The 17616-nt window shown below is 46.2% G+C and overlaps 6 protein-coding genes across 6 annotated transcripts; 2 read left to right on the forward strand and 4 right to left on the reverse strand.

The window, feature by feature from the left end:
• Positions 1 to 302: 302 nt before the first annotated feature.
• Positions 303 to 1639, reverse strand: GL218_01652 (uncharacterized protein; the record flags this gene model as incomplete). Its single annotated transcript, XM_033578129.1, has 4 exons — positions 303 to 1041; positions 1117 to 1207; positions 1290 to 1479; positions 1550 to 1639. The coding sequence occupies 4 exons, from the start codon at positions 1637 to 1639 to the stop codon at positions 303 to 305; spliced, it is 1110 nt and encodes a 369-aa protein (XP_033438944.1).
• Positions 1640 to 4599: 2960 nt separating this feature from the next.
• GL218_01653 (Zinc-regulated transporter 3) lies at positions 4600 to 6271 on the forward strand (the record flags this gene model as incomplete). Its single annotated transcript, XM_033578130.1, has 3 exons — positions 4600 to 4663; positions 4735 to 4865; positions 4922 to 6271. The coding sequence occupies 3 exons, from the start codon at positions 4600 to 4602 to the stop codon at positions 6269 to 6271; spliced, it is 1545 nt and encodes a 514-aa protein (XP_033438945.1).
• A 767-nt stretch (positions 6272 to 7038) lies between these two features.
• On the reverse strand, positions 7039 to 9144 carry GL218_01654 (Peroxisomal membrane protein PEX17; the record flags this gene model as incomplete). The annotated part of the gene is made up of 1 exon (XM_033578131.1): positions 7039 to 9144. One exon carries the CDS (start codon positions 9142 to 9144, stop codon positions 7039 to 7041), a length of 2106 nt encoding a protein of 701 aa, XP_033438950.1.
• Positions 9145 to 9623: 479 nt separating this feature from the next.
• On the forward strand, positions 9624 to 10184 carry GL218_01655 (uncharacterized protein; the record flags this gene model as incomplete). The annotated part of the gene is made up of 3 exons (XM_033578132.1): positions 9624 to 9637; positions 9709 to 10005; positions 10064 to 10184. 3 exons carry the CDS (start codon positions 9624 to 9626, stop codon positions 10182 to 10184), a joined length of 432 nt encoding a protein of 143 aa, XP_033438951.1.
• Positions 10185 to 13725: 3541 nt separating this feature from the next.
• Positions 13726 to 14316, reverse strand: GL218_01656 (uncharacterized protein; the record flags this gene model as incomplete). The annotated part of the gene is made up of 1 exon (XM_033578133.1): positions 13726 to 14316. One exon carries the CDS (start codon positions 14314 to 14316, stop codon positions 13726 to 13728), a length of 591 nt encoding a protein of 196 aa, XP_033438948.1.
• Positions 14317 to 15057: 741 nt separating this feature from the next.
• Positions 15058 to 16486, reverse strand: GL218_01657 (putative elicitor protein; the record flags this gene model as incomplete). Its single annotated transcript, XM_033578134.1, has 6 exons — positions 15058 to 15679; positions 15732 to 15789; positions 15849 to 15953; positions 16058 to 16216; positions 16301 to 16319; positions 16469 to 16486. 6 exons carry the CDS (start codon positions 16484 to 16486, stop codon positions 15058 to 15060), a joined length of 981 nt encoding a protein of 326 aa, XP_033438949.1.
• Between the last annotated feature and the right edge of the window lie 1130 nt (positions 16487 to 17616).

The raw sequence follows: 17616 nt of genomic DNA on the forward strand, positions 1-17616 counted from the left end.
ACATTCATTATCGGAATCTAACCGAAGAGATAAGAATCAACTATGTAATAGCCAGAGAGATATTAGACATACTGGTATATGATACTCTTTACTTTCTAGAAGTATTCATTCCAAGTGTATCTAAAACTGGTCGACTACATCGTGATCGTCTATAAGTCCATATCTAAATAGATCGTTTCTAAGGGTATCCGCAAAACTACCCAAGCTATTATTTCCTCGGCTATCGCGGGGTTTTCCTCTAAAAACTAACACTTGATCACATGCAACTCATGTTCTCTACATCATTCCAGTCAAATGTCAACTCAAGCTCTATGCTCGGGGTTCTCCATCAGCTCGTGGCTTTCATCATGCCGGCTTGTTTCGCTGCTTCTCTCAAGACGAACGCTGCTCGCGTTCTGCTTGGCCTCCTGGATCTGTCTAAGGCCCTGCTCAACCAGCGAGGGTACCTCGGAAAATTCCTCCTTTTGGGCTAACGCATACGAAGGTCCGTATTTTTTCAAAGCACGCTCGAATTTAATATACTCGATCCCCTGGTGGATCAGTTGAACAACTGTGACAGCAAGCAATATAATAGCAGTTGTCTGTCCAAAATCCCATCTATTCTCATCTTCACCCTCCAGATAGGGGTAGTTTTCCATTCGCAACTTGATCATCATGTAGAGATGTACCGGAAATTGCAGCGCGCTGAGCAGCAGTAACGGTTTCCGGAATTTCACTGAGGCGAACAAGGAACCGAACATGACGAGTAAAAGCCACACCGCCGTGATCGCTACATATGCCTTATCGGTTGTTGGGTGGTCAGCTCCTGGCACTGCGAGACCCGTCGTTATGTAACAGTGACCGGCTTCTTCTGCGGTAAGTGACCATTCGTCTAGTCGAACTTCGAGGAAGATGGTGAGTCCTAAGAACAGGACTGCGAATGCGTATGAAACGCGGAAGCGACCGGTCCAGTAAGCCGGGAATATCTTATGATGAGATCGTGATTTAAGTGATTTGGCTCTCATGAAGGTCCAGCAGACCAACGCCGCCGCATTCGAAACACTATGTATGTGGAATAGAGTAAGTAAACGAACTTGCTAAAGGATGCTGTGAATGACCGAATTTTGTATTTCTTACCCGACGAAACTAACAGTGTCGTAAACTAAGTGTAGATGGTATAAGTCGATTTCCCTCCCGTGTGCAAGCGCCGTACCGATAAGTGCGAGTCCTTCATATTACCCGTAAGTTAAAACTATCCGTCCATAGGTAATATGTAGGAAAGGGGAAAAATAATATTATCAAAGACGTACCAGTGATCATTTGCAAATCGTTTCCAACCATTAATATCTCAGTTACGAATCCGAGTCGTTTCTTCTCGTTCGCATGTTGCGCGGTGCCCTCTTCCCCTTGGACTTCGAGACGACCGAATTTCGTCAGGAAAAACGCCCAGATAGACAATACTAGTGAGATGAAAGCCTGCACGCTGAAACCGATTAAGACCTATACGCGTTGGTGGGCGTTAGAATTGATAAGATTCGAAATCTAAAACGGGCGTGTTGATTGATCTCACTCCGTAACCCGCAATGTCGGGCATGGCCTCGCCGACTTTCTCACATTGTGTCGGCTCGCCGTGTAATTCGGGTAATTCAGACGCTTCCATATCTTAATCGTAGTAGTTAGTGAAGATTCTTGGCGAAGGTGACTCGTAGGGCTGAAGAATCGAGTTGCCAAGTTGCCAAGCGGGCTCTCGATTGGTGATATAAGAGGCCAAGGGCAATTATCTTAGGCTAAGCTTTCTTGAAAGTCAGTTCTTAGATATTTGTATGCGCCCCTTCGGATTATATACGTGTACCGAAGAGCTTAGCTGTGGTGCATTAGACCCTCATCTCATGCACAGTACTTGGGTAGAGAATCTAGGTAGAGAATCCTAAAGCTGAGCTGGCAGGGTTTAACTGTTAGTATTATGCTGCGCCGCATATAAATCATGTAAGCCACTATGTTTCAACGAATGACGACTCTTTGTGAAGATCCAATCTTCTTCAGCTGTCGCATGTTGAATCCAAGTTGCATTGGCTAAACTAGGATATCCACGTTACTATTGGGAAATAGCTGACGTATAAGTGGCTTTTAACTTGTATGAATTCTTTGGCACGGGCTTCTACGGTTTAATATGTTTACCAGCCATCTCTGCTATAGGAAATATATTGTGAGAATCACTATTTTTTTTAGTCTTACCGTCTTTTACTTTCTGGATCTCTAACCTAGTTAGGGAATATAAATCGAAGGATATAAGTGGAATATCCGTTAATGTCCATTGTCGCAGGATATTTAAAGACAGGATTCTGCCCCATTTCTCGTTAGCTTATACTAACTATACAAAGCCGCATTTTCATCTCTTAACAAATAGACTTGCCTTCTTACCTAATCGTCTTACTCCATCTTAGGAGCGAAAAATAATATCTACAGCCTCTGTTTTGAATAACTAGGATTTGTTTCAGATAGAAAAATCTCGAGATATCTCTGCACTATTCAATCATCACATACGTAGGTGAATTCACTATAGGCGAGAATTTATCAAATTGGTCTAGAAGCGTGTTGTCGGTATCACCGAGTCAATGGAGCCGGCATATACACCTAATTAGTATGGATGATGACGGAGAACGGTCCGTTGAATTCGAATAATAGATATGTTCAGTTATCGCATTATCATGTCGTTCCAAAAAGAGCGGGAAAAGGACTGAAGTATAATATGCTTATGATAAATATAAATCGGTGGTATCATAGATATGATAACATGTCTCTAAGTCTAGTAAGCATATTTCTCAAGTAGCCGTAAACTTGCGCTATAATGATAAGTGGTAAGAAAATCAGTAACACGACATCTTAATTATATTATCACCACCTAAGTATTTAGGCATATAAACGCTTTGCATAACTGTGCATATGCCTACCTCCTATGCAAGTAGGTAAGTATCCGATCAATCTATTAGAAGTGCCATGATGGGACTAGGTTACCTTATCGATTACTAAGATATCCCACTTTTAGATAACTACCTCTATCGTGATACACATAGGTACCTAAGGCAGGGCTAATCCGATTTGATAAGTTTTACATATGTACATGTACATAGCTAAGACGAGGGCCGGACAAACTTTAAGCTTATAAAAAACGTTAGGCGGGTTGGAGTATGCCGGAGACCGGACGCTTGTGAACTACACCGCTTGAAACTTGTATCACATGTAGGTCCGTCAAGGTTCTTACTATCCTGCCGTGACCAGACTATTTACATTTCGCAGCCTTAGCTCGATCCGATAAGTATCGTTAAATTGCCGTATATGAGGAGCCTTCTCTTGGTCACCTGTTAGGCGAAAAGCAAAAGTTGGCGACCCCAATTAGATACTCCGGAATAGGTCAACGTATTATGCCTATGCGGTCACTAACATAATTGTCTGACTGTGTATAGAATGGGTATAGAGGTGCTAGCACGGCCATCTAGGACTCGGAAGTGTCTTTTACGTGACATGCTCAGGAGAGGAGAGTCTCCTGTCAATTAAAAACGTAGAGTAGGAGGTTTCATTCTTTATCTGATCTTGATCAGCTAAAATATCGATAACTTTGCAAAGAGCCAACATTGGGGTAGGGTATCATTCGTAGTTCTCTCCGGTGTCCACCGCGGGAACCAACATTAGTGTAGTTCAGATATGCCGGGCGACAGGTCCCTGACATTCAAATCCGAATCCCTACCGTGAGTGGGATTGTGAAACAAATCGTCAACATAACTTTTACTTGTCCGTTTCTGAAGTTTACGCCAGGTTGAATAAGATAGCTAGCGAACGTGAATATAAGTCTTGTTCAACTTGGAGTATCGAAACTTTACTAAAATGATACCTAAATAAATTACGGACTAAATGGCTCTTAAAAAGGACGGAACATAAAGATAGAGCCTCAAGTTTCAGCTTTAAAGCCTCATCTCGAGTTGGAAAGGGCGAGCAATAGTGACGACCTTGAGGGGCAACCTAAACTTACCTCATTCATATGTGGGACCTGAAGTTCCCTTATTACTAAGGGCAAAACAAAGATTGGCCATCAAGGTACCCGTCAGCGCATGGCTTGGCAAAGCTTGGCATATCATCATAAGCTTTTTATCCAATCAAATGTTGCGCAAATGCAGCCTCTGTCCCTACCCGCATTGTTACATGTGTAGGTCGGTAGCCACTTCTACGGATCTACATCTTAAATACGGAATACCCAAGCTAAATAGAACTTTCCGTCTAACACATCACATTACTTTCACAAAGTTATTGTTACTATTATTTCCTTCTTCCCGACTTCATCTATTTTTCCTCCTACGTTTCTATATAAACTTGCTCCAAGTTCTTGCCTTATTCCCGCTTTGTTAAAATCAGAGTGTCTTGTTACTACGCTGCCTTAAAACGGAACCTATCAAACTGCCGAAAGCGTCTAATTTAGATCTACCAGCCTCACAGTCATTTTCAGACCATCGGAACGCATACTACTCTTAACTCTTAACTCCATGCCCCCATAATCTCTTCATTTAAAGTTCGAGGGAGGAAAGGCGACGACGTGGTGTAATATATCCAACGTCAATTTGGCCCATCATGGAGGTCGCCGAGTTGGATAATGATACGAGGGGTTGGATCATGTGCCTAGTGAGCGGCGTTGGTGTGTGACCTTAACCATATGAATTGTATGACTTTTGTTGATATACTAACTGACTTGTTGTATCAATATAGCATGCGTGATAGGATCCGCTATCATCTGCGTCGATGTAATCGTCCGGCTCTTCCCCGGTAAAAAGGATTTTCGAATACAAGACAGCAATACCTTTCTCGCCTGCTCGCTGAGCTTGAGCTTTGGCGTAATGGTAAGATTTAGCATGGTTGGCTTTAATTTAAAATATGCTGATGTCGTATGCTCTAGTTATTCATGTCGCTGTACAGTATGTTACCCGAATCGAAGGACTACCTTATGAAGGGAGGCTATTCAGATCAGACGGCAGGCTTCGTCTTGATGGCCTGCTTTGTAGGCGGATTCGTGGGTATTCAAGTATTATCAAGATTATTTCACCGGCTCATTCCTTCGCACGTTGTCGACTGCGACCATAGCCACGATGATCATGCTTTAGATAGCCATCATACTCATGCAGATGGCTTCAGCCGAAGGCTATCTTCACATGCCTCCCATGCTCGAAGCATCAGTAGACGCAATCCTTCCGCACATGCCCATCTTGACGGCCCAAAGCCTCCAGTGAGCGAAAATGGGCACGCTAGCGAGATTACGCCGCTTCTACAAACAGACCCCTCCAACGAGACATATCGCGCCCGGCCACTAAGGAGGGCAGAGACCGAGAGCCCCACAGATGGGCACATACCTATAGCCTTACGTGGTCCCCGCAGCCGAGCGATGACGTCGGAAAGGCGACCTTCGATGTTGCAGAAGCGAGTTATGTCCTTTGTAAAAGATACCAAGCCTAATTGCGATGAGGCTGGCCCTTGCTACGGATACTCAGATCCGTGTGGACAAGAATGTTTCAAACACCTCAGCAGTCGATCCGCACCCCTATCCCGAGTGCCTACTTTACTTCGTTCTGCTACCATAGGACATACTGAACAGTGTATCGAGACGGTAAATGAGGACGACGATGATCTTGATACTTCATCTACTGTAAGTCCTACATGTCGGATGAGTCGTGTGCATTCGCGTGATGTTCACCCCGAACATGAAGACGAACACCACTCCGAGATGTCGGAAGACGTTGAGGCCCAGCATCATCATCACGTTCCCGAGAACGCATTTCTGTCCATCGGCCTTCAGACCTCTATTGCGATCGCTCTGCATAAATTCCCCGAAGGCTTTATCACTTACGCAACGAATCATGCGAACCCTTCCCTTGGTTTTAACGTATTTTTGGCACTATTTGTGCACAATATTTCCGAAGGGTTTGCACTTGCATTACCGCTCTATATGGCCCTACATAACAGATTCCGTGCTATGCTATGGGCTTCTGTACTAGGTGGTCTAAGCCAGCCATTAGGAGCGAGCATCGCGGTACTGTGGTTTAAATTGGCCCAGCATACGAACATAACGCCTGACGCCGTGGCGTACGGCTGCTTGTTCGCTATTACGGCAGGCATTATGGCTAGCGTGGCCCTGCAGTTGTTTGTCGAGAGTCTGAGCCTCAATCACAACCAGAATTTAAGCATTTTATTTGCGTTCTTGGGTATGACGCTGCTGGGAATCAGCAATGCCTTCACTGCGCACGCACATTGATTACAATATATACCTCTCAGTCACCGAATTAGGCAAAAGGAGAGAGGAAACGACAAGACTATGTTATTAATCGCCGTCTTCTTTTTTCGTTTTAAGGCTATAGGATGGGAACAGGCCAGGGTATCAATTAATTGATTGCAAGCATCATGCGCGGCGTCCTTGGAGTTTTTATGGATACAAGGGATGCTAGGCACGAAACTCATAATTCATAAGCGTAACCAGTCGAAATCGCAACTTCTATGTCTAGGCTCGCAGGGAAGCGAGAAAGGGAATATATCATCAGTGTACACCATAGCGCCAGGGCAGAGTGTTGCATACGTCAGCTTTTTCTAGTATAAAGTGGCCAAGGTAATAGTGCTTGAATTGAAAGGCCTGTTGCTTCTTGCTTACGTCTCTTATGGTGGACTTGTATTAGGTTGTGTGAATGTATGGATGTGTATACATTACTAATGTTCTTAGGCATTATAATCAGGAAATTGACATATGAATTCGTAATATATTTATTTGCGCTTGTAAGCGTGTGCATAACTGACAACTTTGTGCCGTTATAAAAACTCAATGCTCAGGTAGAATAGCTACAAAGGATTATATAACACTTCTTTTCTCCGAACTAAGGGTATTCGTTCCATTAAAGTCGTCTATCTTGGTCTTACATATATAGATTATATATTCACTACGCCCCGTCCTATCCCGAACTAACAGCTTACATATGACTCTCCTTATTACCACTTCGTGCTCCTCTTCAATAATTTCTCCTACTACCCCTATCACAGTCTACTCCCTTCCCTCTCCTGACCCGGTGCCAAAGCACCACTCATCAGAAATTCTCCACCGCCATTCCTCTCTTCTGGCCGCGGGTATCCATGCAACACCATCTCCCTCCCGCCAGCAGTCCCCCACCACGCAACGCCTATAGCCGCGCGCTCGACGTCCATCTCGCCGTTAACCAAGACATCCCAGAAGCGGCGACGAACACCATCACGCAGACGCGGGTCCTCTATCGCGTTCATAGTCTCGGCAGCGCGTGTGAGCCACTCCTCGACCGCGTGTAGCGGGACATGGGGTAGCGCATCGACGAGGGCCAGGACAAGAGCCGATTGTTCCGAGGCGGGGTCCTCGGACGAAGCCGCGGCCTGTTCGCTCGGTGGCAAGGGGTCTGTAGACGCGCCTTCGACGGCGCGGAAGCGTAAAGTTTCGAGGAGGGCCTCGGCGAGGTCGGGGTGCGAGGCGGAGAGGGGGAAGGGGGGGCTAGAGATCTGCATGACGGTGCGGAAGGCGAGGCGGAATTGCCGGGGGGAGATGCGGGAGGGGAAAGATGATAGTAGGGCGTCGACGTAGAAGGGGATGAGGGAGGCGGCGAGAGTGCTGTGTTGTGGACATGAAAGGGACGAGAGGATAGCTGAGTGTGCCGCCTCGAAGAGCTCGAGGGTTAGTGAGGATGGAGGAGTGTTGGCTGGACTGGCGAGCCAGGAGGTGGAGGGAGCCAGGTAGGCCGTTGCGGGTGTGACGATCAGGTCCTCGCATGCACGTGTTGGTAGCGAGAGTGGGAGGTGCTCCGCTATGTTGAGGTAGAAGAGGGCGAGGGCTTGGATTACCGGGGGCGGTACTACATTGCTTGCCTGAGGTGATGGTGGCTGTGTATCTCGAAGGAAGGACACGCAAGCATCCGGATAACGTGTGATAATGTCGAGCGATGTGAGGTAAGTAAATGTGTACACTTGAAACGAACTCGCACCTTGGCGTGTAGATATAAAGGACAAGTTGCGTAGTATATGTAACGTTCTCGCAGCTGTAGTTGCTGCTATTGCGTCGTTCCTAAGGTATGGATCCAATAGGGATCGCCCAACAATAGCTTGAATCGTTGCGGCCACGGCGTATAAGATCTTTTTGAACAGCTGCCATAGAACTGGCCAGGGGCCTAGAAGCACCTCGGGCGAGAGAGCTGCAGATTCGACGGTTAAGTCGATGGCAGAAAGTGGACAATGCGTCCATTTATTTAGCAAGGCCGCCGTAAACCCAAGAAGTGCTTCATGAGCCTGAAGGACGATGTTGGGATCCATCGCCTGTTGAACAGCAAATGACGCGAGTCGCGAAAGGGGGCCCATATTCTGTGCCAGGGGCCGAGACTCGAGCTTTTGAATCCTAGCAACGGATGGCGAATCAGGTTGCCATTTTATGATCGATCCTGGTACGACATCGTTCGCGATCGGTGAAATGAAGTCGCCGTGTTGAAGGCCTTCTTCTCCGAGCATCGCCTCAACGATGGCCGGTAGGAGTAAATTTCCATCCAGAATCTGCTTAGCCGATTCGTGTAAGAGGGGAAACGCAAATGTCAACGCCAGGATAACAGCACCACGCTCTAACGGCCCCGTTCGCACAGATTCCTGGAGTGCCAGGTTGGCGGCTGTAACGACGGCCTGTTCGAGCGTCGACCGTAAACTCCGAGATAAGGATCTTCTATCATCTCCTTCCATGCCCATCAAGATACCTGTTAATACTAGTACGTGCTGCCATCTACTCGACCTATCGTCCGTCCCCTTCGCAATTGCGCGTGCCCAATCCTCGCTATGAACTCCGCTACCAACGGGTGGTCGTCCAGGTAGAAGTGTCGCATTTTCTAATTCGTTCTTCCGCACGTGTATTGAGGCGGTGTTGTATATGCTTATGATACGCAGACAAGTGCGTAGGCCGTCGGGAGATTGCCATATCGCACGAGCTGTAAGGAAATGTGAGGTGAGTAGAGATAGGTTAAGAGGATTGTTGAGGCTGGTGAGAAGCGATGTGGTGGTCCCGAAGATCTTGTCTGTCTCGGTTGGATTGGGAGCGTTTTGGTAGGCCCGTAGGACCGTGGCTAGTAATCGATCGCCGGCCATTGTTCGCGTCTCGATTTTATATTTGTGTGTGGCAATATCCTACATAACGAAGTTGTTCCTTTTTCACGTCATTGTTTGTTGAGATAAAATTGCTAAAGTCTAAAGTCTAAAGTTTGGAGATTGAAGTTCCGAAGAATCATTTGTTACTTCTCAGTACCCGCGTACAGGTTATGTAAGCTGGTCAGCTCTAGTTTTTACCGAGGCACGACGTCAATTGAATTTATTACCTAATATAACGCTAGTTTGACCCCCTGCTCTGCAGCCACCAAACGGGAGCTTCCCGCCTTATAACCCCCTGTCATCTTATCCTTCAGCTCAAAGAGCTTCAAAGCTCCACAACTTTCTACCTATCGTCTCATTTGCATCTCCTTTGTACAGCTCTAAATATATACAATACAGCTTTACATGTGCATACAACATTTCAATTGTATAGTCAATTCTATGGTAATACCTTCTAGAACAACTATCTAAACGGCCAGATGGCCACCCCACCGTAAGTCGTATCATCTGATATCTAAATCGTTAATATCGTCAAAACAATTTAACTAAATGATTGACGTCTAGTGCCGAATGTCGTAATTATCCCCCCGACGATTACCACAGCCCCAAGTTCCCGTCCCTCTGCTGGCCTCCTCAAAATCAGTACTGTGCCTTATATTCAGTCTGGGACTCATGGCGATATACACTCCTTTGGACCCTAATCCTCTATGCTGTATTCCATTTCGGAGCCGTGGGCATCGCCTTCGCAATGCAGATCGGAAAGCCGCGATTCGTATGGAAGTACATGCTGGCCGTCCCAGCTATATACGCCTTAGTTGCTGGGGCCGAGGCGTTGTTTACCGGTAGCATTGTTGGACTAATGTAGGCACCTTTCGGTCTTGTCTTCGAGTCGTTGCGATTGACTTATACCCATATTTAGGCTCGGCGCTATCTACATCTCCGGATGCTACCAGATGCCGACCTGGATACCGTTCATCTGGGGGTGGATAAATGTCTTGGTCTTGATCGTCTCCTCCTTCACCATTCAAGGAGGTCTATAGAACTCTATGCTACAGTCCGAAATGAGCCGTGTATCCAAAGGCAATCGACCTAGAAAGACCTCTCAACCCAGAAACAATGCGATTTTCCCACAATAGGAGATATCGAATGATGAGTGGCACATCCTACCGTGATGCCTCTAGCTGCAATAGTTGCGCGAGGCAGTAATAAACCCAAGGTGGTCCTAGCTAATGTATACGTTATGCTAGTCAATGGCTATGAGTATCAAGCTAACACGGGACACTAGGAGGCACATAGCCAGTATCATAACGATTGTATACCTCTCAAGAGACACCTTAAGTCTTTTGGGTGCAAAACTTAGAAGAGGGAACGAAGCTAGTCGTTCCCGGTTTAATATAGCCCCGTCGATAATATAGCCGTATAAGGTCACAATTTTATAGCCAACCGTATGAAGTCTTGGTATTTCAAGCAAGGTATATACTACTCTTGCTGAAATACGAGATTATCAGAACTCTAGTAATTCCGAACTTTTCCCATTTTATCATCTCTCATAGTCTTTGCTTATGTGACCTAACAAAGACATCCCTATAGATCATACGTTAATATTATTGTTCAAAGGTATCATTTAATCGGGATGTAAGATGGGCTATATAGATGTTAGCCTCAGGAGTCCACATAATTTTCATCGTCACATTGCCGCATAATACAATAAGTTATTCGGGGAAGAGTACTTTATTAAATAAAACAAAACAATAAAACATGGCAAAACATAACAAGCACACACTATCTACATGAAATGTAAACCCAGGCTAGTTACCCACTAGCAAATATATCCCCTTCAACCCCAAATCTAGGCTAGCAGAAAGCCATAAGGCTGATATAACATCGGCCACATATGGTCCAAATCTGTCCTGGTGGTAGACTGGGACGATATCACCTTTAGTACGGTAAACCCAGGTCGGTAATAGTTGACAGGAAATACCTGTCCACCTACCTGATAGCGAAATCCGCCTCTCATAAAATAAAGCACCCTTCCCCTTTCCTCCCCTATTTGGTGGTAGACTCCGCTTCGTGCGGGATACGTTACTTGGCTAGCCCCGGCCAAAGAAGAAAAAGGCACCAGCAAATTGACTGATGGAATAACCTCATCCGTTTTCGGTCCCGATGATATGCGTATCCCTAACTAATACCCCGTTTGCTGTAGGCAAAAGAAATCGAGTATTTGAATATCAAATACTCGATTTCTTTTAACGGCCTCAGTGGATGGTATTAACAGCGTAAGAAACCACCACCACCACCAACAACCCCGATGTTTTTTTTTTTTCTCTTCCTTATTTACTCAGTGGTAAACTCCGCTTCCTACGGAATGAGTTGCCCGTCGATACCAAAAGAAACTGCTCACATAGCGGAGCAAAGCCCTTTTATCGGCCTCGATAGCGCATACATATTCCTCGATACTATCCGGCTCAGCCCAGGCCAAAAAGACCAGGACAATACAACTTCTATCGTAGAGGCCCCTTCACCGGTCCCAGAACCATACCGGAAGTAATCTTAGAAGCGTAAGGAAGATCCCTCCTCCCGCCCTTTTGTTTATTTTATTTCTTTGCTCTCCTACTTTCTCGGGGGTGAACTCGATCTCCTATGGAATACACCGCTTAGCCTAGGCCAGAGGTCCATCAATCTTCCTCCAAGTTTTCGGTAGGTATCTCTAAAACACCTTGCCTTGACTCAGCCTAATCGATGATCCTCGTCGATCCCAGTAACATAGCAGCCATGAGTATTCCTAGAAGTATGAGGAAACACCCCCCTCTCCCCCTCTTCCTTTTACTTCCTTTCCTTCTCTTTCGTTTTTTCTTCTCGACAGAAACAAAACATCAGACTCTAGGAAAATTCTCCAAACCACCTATCGGTATCAAAGCGTCAACGGCCTGCCTATGCATTGCCTAGCTTTGCCAAAGCAGTTAGGGAATAACTAGGAAACCGCGTAACGGAAAAATGATGATAAGACACATATTTGCTCATCCCCCCATCGGTCCAAAAGCATCATCGGTGTGCGTATTCGCTGATAATCCCCGAATATCTTGCTCACCTAGCTTTCAGCCAAGGGGGACGGGAAAACGTCCAAGTGTAAATAGACCAAGCAATCGCAATAACACAACTGCTTAATCAAAATGTGAGATATGAGATGGGTCGTTATGAAAACAAAGAAATTTCCTCACCCTTGTCGATCTCAGAGCACCGTCGGTGTTGCGTATTCCAATTTGGAATACATCGCGTACCTTAGGTAGCTCCGGCCAAAGGAATGGGGGAATCTATACCGTGATTCCGTAATGGAACTAGCCTCCTGTAGGAAAATATATATATATTATATATAATGCCTAGCTTAAGCCAACAGGAATAAGGCAAACCCTACATAGATGGGCTCGCCCTATTTTCCTATTGCTAAAGCATCCTCGGCATATGTGATCCTAAAAAATACTTCGCCAGGAGAAGTTCGGTAAACTGAACCCAGATTTACTACCTTATTCCTTTACGGTCGAAGCATTTCAGGAAGCAGGGGATACCATTACCCCCTTCTCGAGCTCTTTTCTTTTTTTTTTTTTCAATATTTTCAATATTTTCTTCTTCTCCCCGAATGGTTATTTTCTTGCCTCCCGTGAATGACACTTGGCTTAGGCCAAAAGAGAAAGGCCCATAGGGGATTGGCCTTTGCTCTTTATCGGACCCGAAACCGAAGCAGCGTCATCCCAAGGAACAAGACGACATCATCATCTTCAACTTTTCAGGTAAATCTAACCTCCTAGGGACTGTATTGCTTAACTTAAGCCAAAAGAGAAAGGCCTTTAGGGAAGTGGCCTTTCTTCTCTATCGGTCCCGGAAGTATAGCAAAAAAAAGTCCCTGGAAGAAAAAAACACCTTCATCTTCAACTTCTCAGGTAAATGTAACCTCTTAGAGATTATATTGCTTAGCTTAGGCCAAAAGATAAAGGCCTCTGGGGTAATGGCCTTCCCTCTTCATCGGTCCCAAAAGCATAGCAAAAAAAAGTCCCTAGAAAAAAAAAACACCTTCATCCTCGACGTTTCAAATAAATCTAACCTCCTAGGGACTGTATTGCTTAACTTAAGCCAAAAGAGAAAGGCCTTTAGGCAGTGGCCTTTCCTCTTCATCGGTCCCGGAAGTACAGCAACAAAGTCCCTAGAAGAAAACACTCTCATTTTCGCAAATCCAACTCCCCAGGGATTATATTGCTTAACCTAGGCCAAAAGAAAAAGGCCTTTAGGCTGTGGCCTTTCATCTCTATCGGACCCGAAGCCGTAGCAAAATCATCCCAGGGACCAAAACGACATCCTCATCTTCCAACTTTTCAGGTAAATCCAACTTCCTAGGGACTATATCACTTAGCTCAGGCCAAAAGAGAAAGGCCTTAGGCAGTGGCCTTTCCTCTCTATCGGTCCCGAAAGCACAGCAAAAAAAACGTCCCCGGAAGAAGAAAACACCTTCATCGTATTTTCCTCCCCTTTACTTCCTCTCCAGTGGCACACCCTCCCTCCCGCCCAAGGCCACTTATTTATTTAGCGGATTTAATCGACGTCGTCCGGATCATGAGTGAACGACGGCGCGTCGCCCGACCCCGGTAACTCTTTCTTATTAGCTCCAGATCCAGACTCGGTGTTGTTGTGCCCGTGGACACTCCGAGTCCGCATCCCCCTCAAGAGCAAGTCGGCCGCGTCTTTGCACTTATCAGCAGTAGTCAACGCCGTATATAAGACTCCCTGTCGCGGAGAATACGTGTCTCGGGTATGTCTTGGCTGGAACCGCAACTCGGGAATCGCTGCGTTGAACATGAGCTGATAATCCTTGGCGTCGGTGCCGAATAGCTCCTCCATTGCGGCCGAGTAATTGCAGTCTTTCTGCTTTCGCAGCTCCTTCTCCAATTGCTTGACTTTCGGTGCAACTAGACGGTCCAGGTCGTCTGTCTGGGACGGTGTTAGCTGCAACACCACGTCAGCGTTGTCTTCGTCCTCTTCCTCATCCTTAACAGGAGGGAGAGACCAACTTTCAAGATCCGACTTGCTCACGTGGATGTAGTCGTCAGGAATTGAAGGGTTCTCGACTTCAACCCACCCGTCCGAGTCTATGTCTGGGCTCGAGCCTGATTTTGTCTCTGCCATTTTGACAGTTTGATTCGAAGTTGCAAAGGGTAAATTTTCGGAAATTGTTCACTAGAAGAATACTCACGAAAGCACTGGTGCTGCAGTATGAGTTCTCAATGATGATAACTTGATAGTTATGTGTGATGATGATGAGTTTTTCTGAGACCAAAGCATCGTGAATTGGCTGGCATTATATACTACGTTCTCCCCGGGACATGTTCGTGAACAGCATCAATGTTATAGAACATGGTGGTTGTGTGTTAACAACACCTTGTAAGTAAGCACGGCAGACAAAGGCCATTGTTTTCAACATTAATTAGAGGATAGGAAAGCCTTGTTCCGCACAATACTCTTGTTACCAGTGAGTATGGGGTTTAGTAGAAAGAGATAGTCCAGTAGATAGACGACTGAAACGCCAGGATCAATAGATGGAATGGGTATCGAGGTAAAATGATAAGAGAAAAATAGCCTACGCAACTACTAGGACAGTTCATCGAAATAATAACAACCGTGGAAAGCGGAATACTTTGACCCATTGAGGTCAATTGGCTCGCACACAATGCTTCATAATGAAAGAAACTTTTGTTAATTCGGAATAGTGAGAAAACATCTGCTTCTCAGGATGTTCCTAGCCAGAAGTTAACTGACTTATGAGCCCTACAGGCTATACTGGATCCCCTGATAGACCATCGAAAACCTAACCTGCATAATAGACATAGTGTACTTTCTAGTGCAAGTCTTAGGAAGCATGCTGCGAACTTAAGCGCCCAGGCTGGGGAAGGCGTCTGAGTTAAGGGCGAATGAGGAGGCATTCTCGCGATTGCCGCCGCGTCCACCACGGAAGTCGCCACGGGGCTCACCTCGAGGCTCACCTCGGGGTTCACCACGGCCACGGCCACCTCCGCGACCACGACCCTCGCCCCTGGGAGCACCTCCACGGCTGCTGCCACCACGTCCGCCACGACCACCTCGGGTACGCTCAGGCTCAACATATCGCTGGTCAATATCCAGAAGCTGCTTGGCCTTGCGCTCACGCTCGCGCTTGACCTTACCACCGACACCAGAAACGTAGTCGTCATCTTCCTCCTTGGTGAGGGCCTTGGCGTTGGCCCACTTTTTGTCGGTCTTGGTGCCTTCGTTGGGCTTGCGGATCTCCAAAGACTCGCCGAGGGCGAGCTTCTTCTCAGCTTGCTGAGCAAGGTAGTCGGCGTAAGAGACGTGCTTATCCTCGGGCTCGGCAGGAGTAGCTGGGTCCTGAGCATCCTCAGCGGTTGATTCTTTCAATTCCGACTGAGCGATCTCCTCTCCGGCCTGCTCGTCCTTCTGCTCAGCATCGCCTTCTGTAGCGCCCCACGACTGGGCAGCTTGTTTCTCGGAGCCACTGAATGCGAAATTAGTACTTGTGATAGAGTAGATGTTCGGTCAAAACCAACCTTGCAAGACCCTTGGCATGTCTATCATCACGGTCGCGGGGGAATCGACCGCCACGGCCTGTGTCGTTATATTAGCATGTATTCATTTCCGACAAGCATTGGGTGTTTATCTCTTACTTCCTCGTACACGGGCATCGCGACCACCTCTGGGACCACCTCGAGGAGCTTCATCTGTTGGCTTGCGGTGGTTGTTAGCTGTACCGGCATTGCGGTCACGGAAGGCTAGATGGGAAGCAGATTAGCGGGGTGAATTCAAATAAGGTCGGGAATGATGCGTCAAGATGACGGAATCCTGGAAGATCCTGCCAGACGCATATGTCACTCACCTCCCTCGTTGCCTCCAGGACCAGCACGACGAGCTCCGGTGTTGGTAGCGGCTTTGACGGGGCCTTGGGGCTCGACGTTGCGCTTGGTACTGCGCATGGTGGTCTTGTCGACCGTCTTCACAGGGCCGGACGGCGCTTCATCTCCTTCGATATCGTTACCTATTAGTAATAGTCAAGGTTAGTAAATCAAGATTTCCGAGGTCGAAAATTTTCATGGCGGGGAAGCAATCGAGGGGTTCATACCGAGGGCATCGAAACGGTTCTAAGAATTTTTAAAAATTAGCTTTGCGATTTCAACAGAGCTTTACTTATACATAGCAAGAAATGTATATACGATGAGTAGTTATAGCTTAAGATAATAGGGGAAAAAATGACAAAATAAGCGAGTGGTGCCCAAGAATTATAACATACCTTCGAGGCGACCGACATGATGTCGCCAATTGATTCGCCTTTCAGCAAGGCGGAGCTCTGAAAACGACAGTCGGATCAATAGGAGATAATGCAACGAGGGGAAAAGGATATGGCCTAGCAGGTCATATCCTTGAGCAAAATGTCTCGTCAAAATCCTCAGCTTTGGTGAGGTTGGGTAAGGTTTGGAATTGGTGTGTGTTGCGGCGCCGGTATAATTGTTGTGTGAGAGTTGGGCCTTGTGGGTTTTCCACTTGTTTGCGAGGTGGACAAAACTTTCCTTGGCTGGACTGGAAACCAACCTAACTCTTTTTTTTTCTTCCTTAGGTGACGCCCAGACTCGCTTAGGCGGGACGGCGAAATAATTCTCTTGATTTTTGTTTGGTTTTACAATTGACGCTTTTTAGTGCGCTGCTGAATAAGCACCTTACTGGGCAGATAGTAGGGCAGGTAGGGTTCAACATCTGTTAGCGCAAGACGTATCACCAGTACACCTTCCTAGGGTATCCGTGAAAGGTACTGTTTTAAGCAACCGTAACCTAAGGCATTTAAGTATAGGTATTTAATGTATTCAAGTCTTTTTTTACGCGTACATGTATTTACCTATGGTTACCTATTCGCATATTATGACATTTTTGCTTTCTACTTTTTACTTACACTTGGAATTGTACATATAAAGACTTCATTAAGCTACCTAAAGTATCAAAGGTCTACCACAAATAATATACGTCAATGAAATCCTATCAGCAATTACGTATTCCTGTAACAGGGTAGCCAAGGTTTCCCCGGATCCCACAATTGCATCACTTGCATATCGAGATAGGCACGTCTGATGCTGGTGTCGATATGCTTGGACCATATGTTGGTCCTGATGGATCCCTTTTTATCGTCATGCTTATCCATCATTTGGTTATCGGTATCTAATCTATATAGGTAGCTACCTCTATCTTTATACCCCGCCATTATGTATCCGTGCAGGTATATATATCTGTGCTCGTTAGCATTAGGCCTAGACACAACGGTAATTATGCCTTGATCTTGCTTTGACATCGTTTTGAGGTCAGGTAAGCTCTAAACCATCATAGGTAGCTCATTATCAATAGGCTAGGCTAGGCTAGTGATTTATGGAATAAGTCATCGTTTCCTAAACA

This window comes from Daldinia childiae (genome assembly GCF_008694065.1).
Source record: "Daldinia childiae strain JS-1345 chromosome Unknown Scaffold2, whole genome shotgun sequence".
Lineage (NCBI taxonomy): Eukaryota > Fungi > Ascomycota > Sordariomycetes > Xylariales > Hypoxylaceae > Daldinia > Daldinia childiae.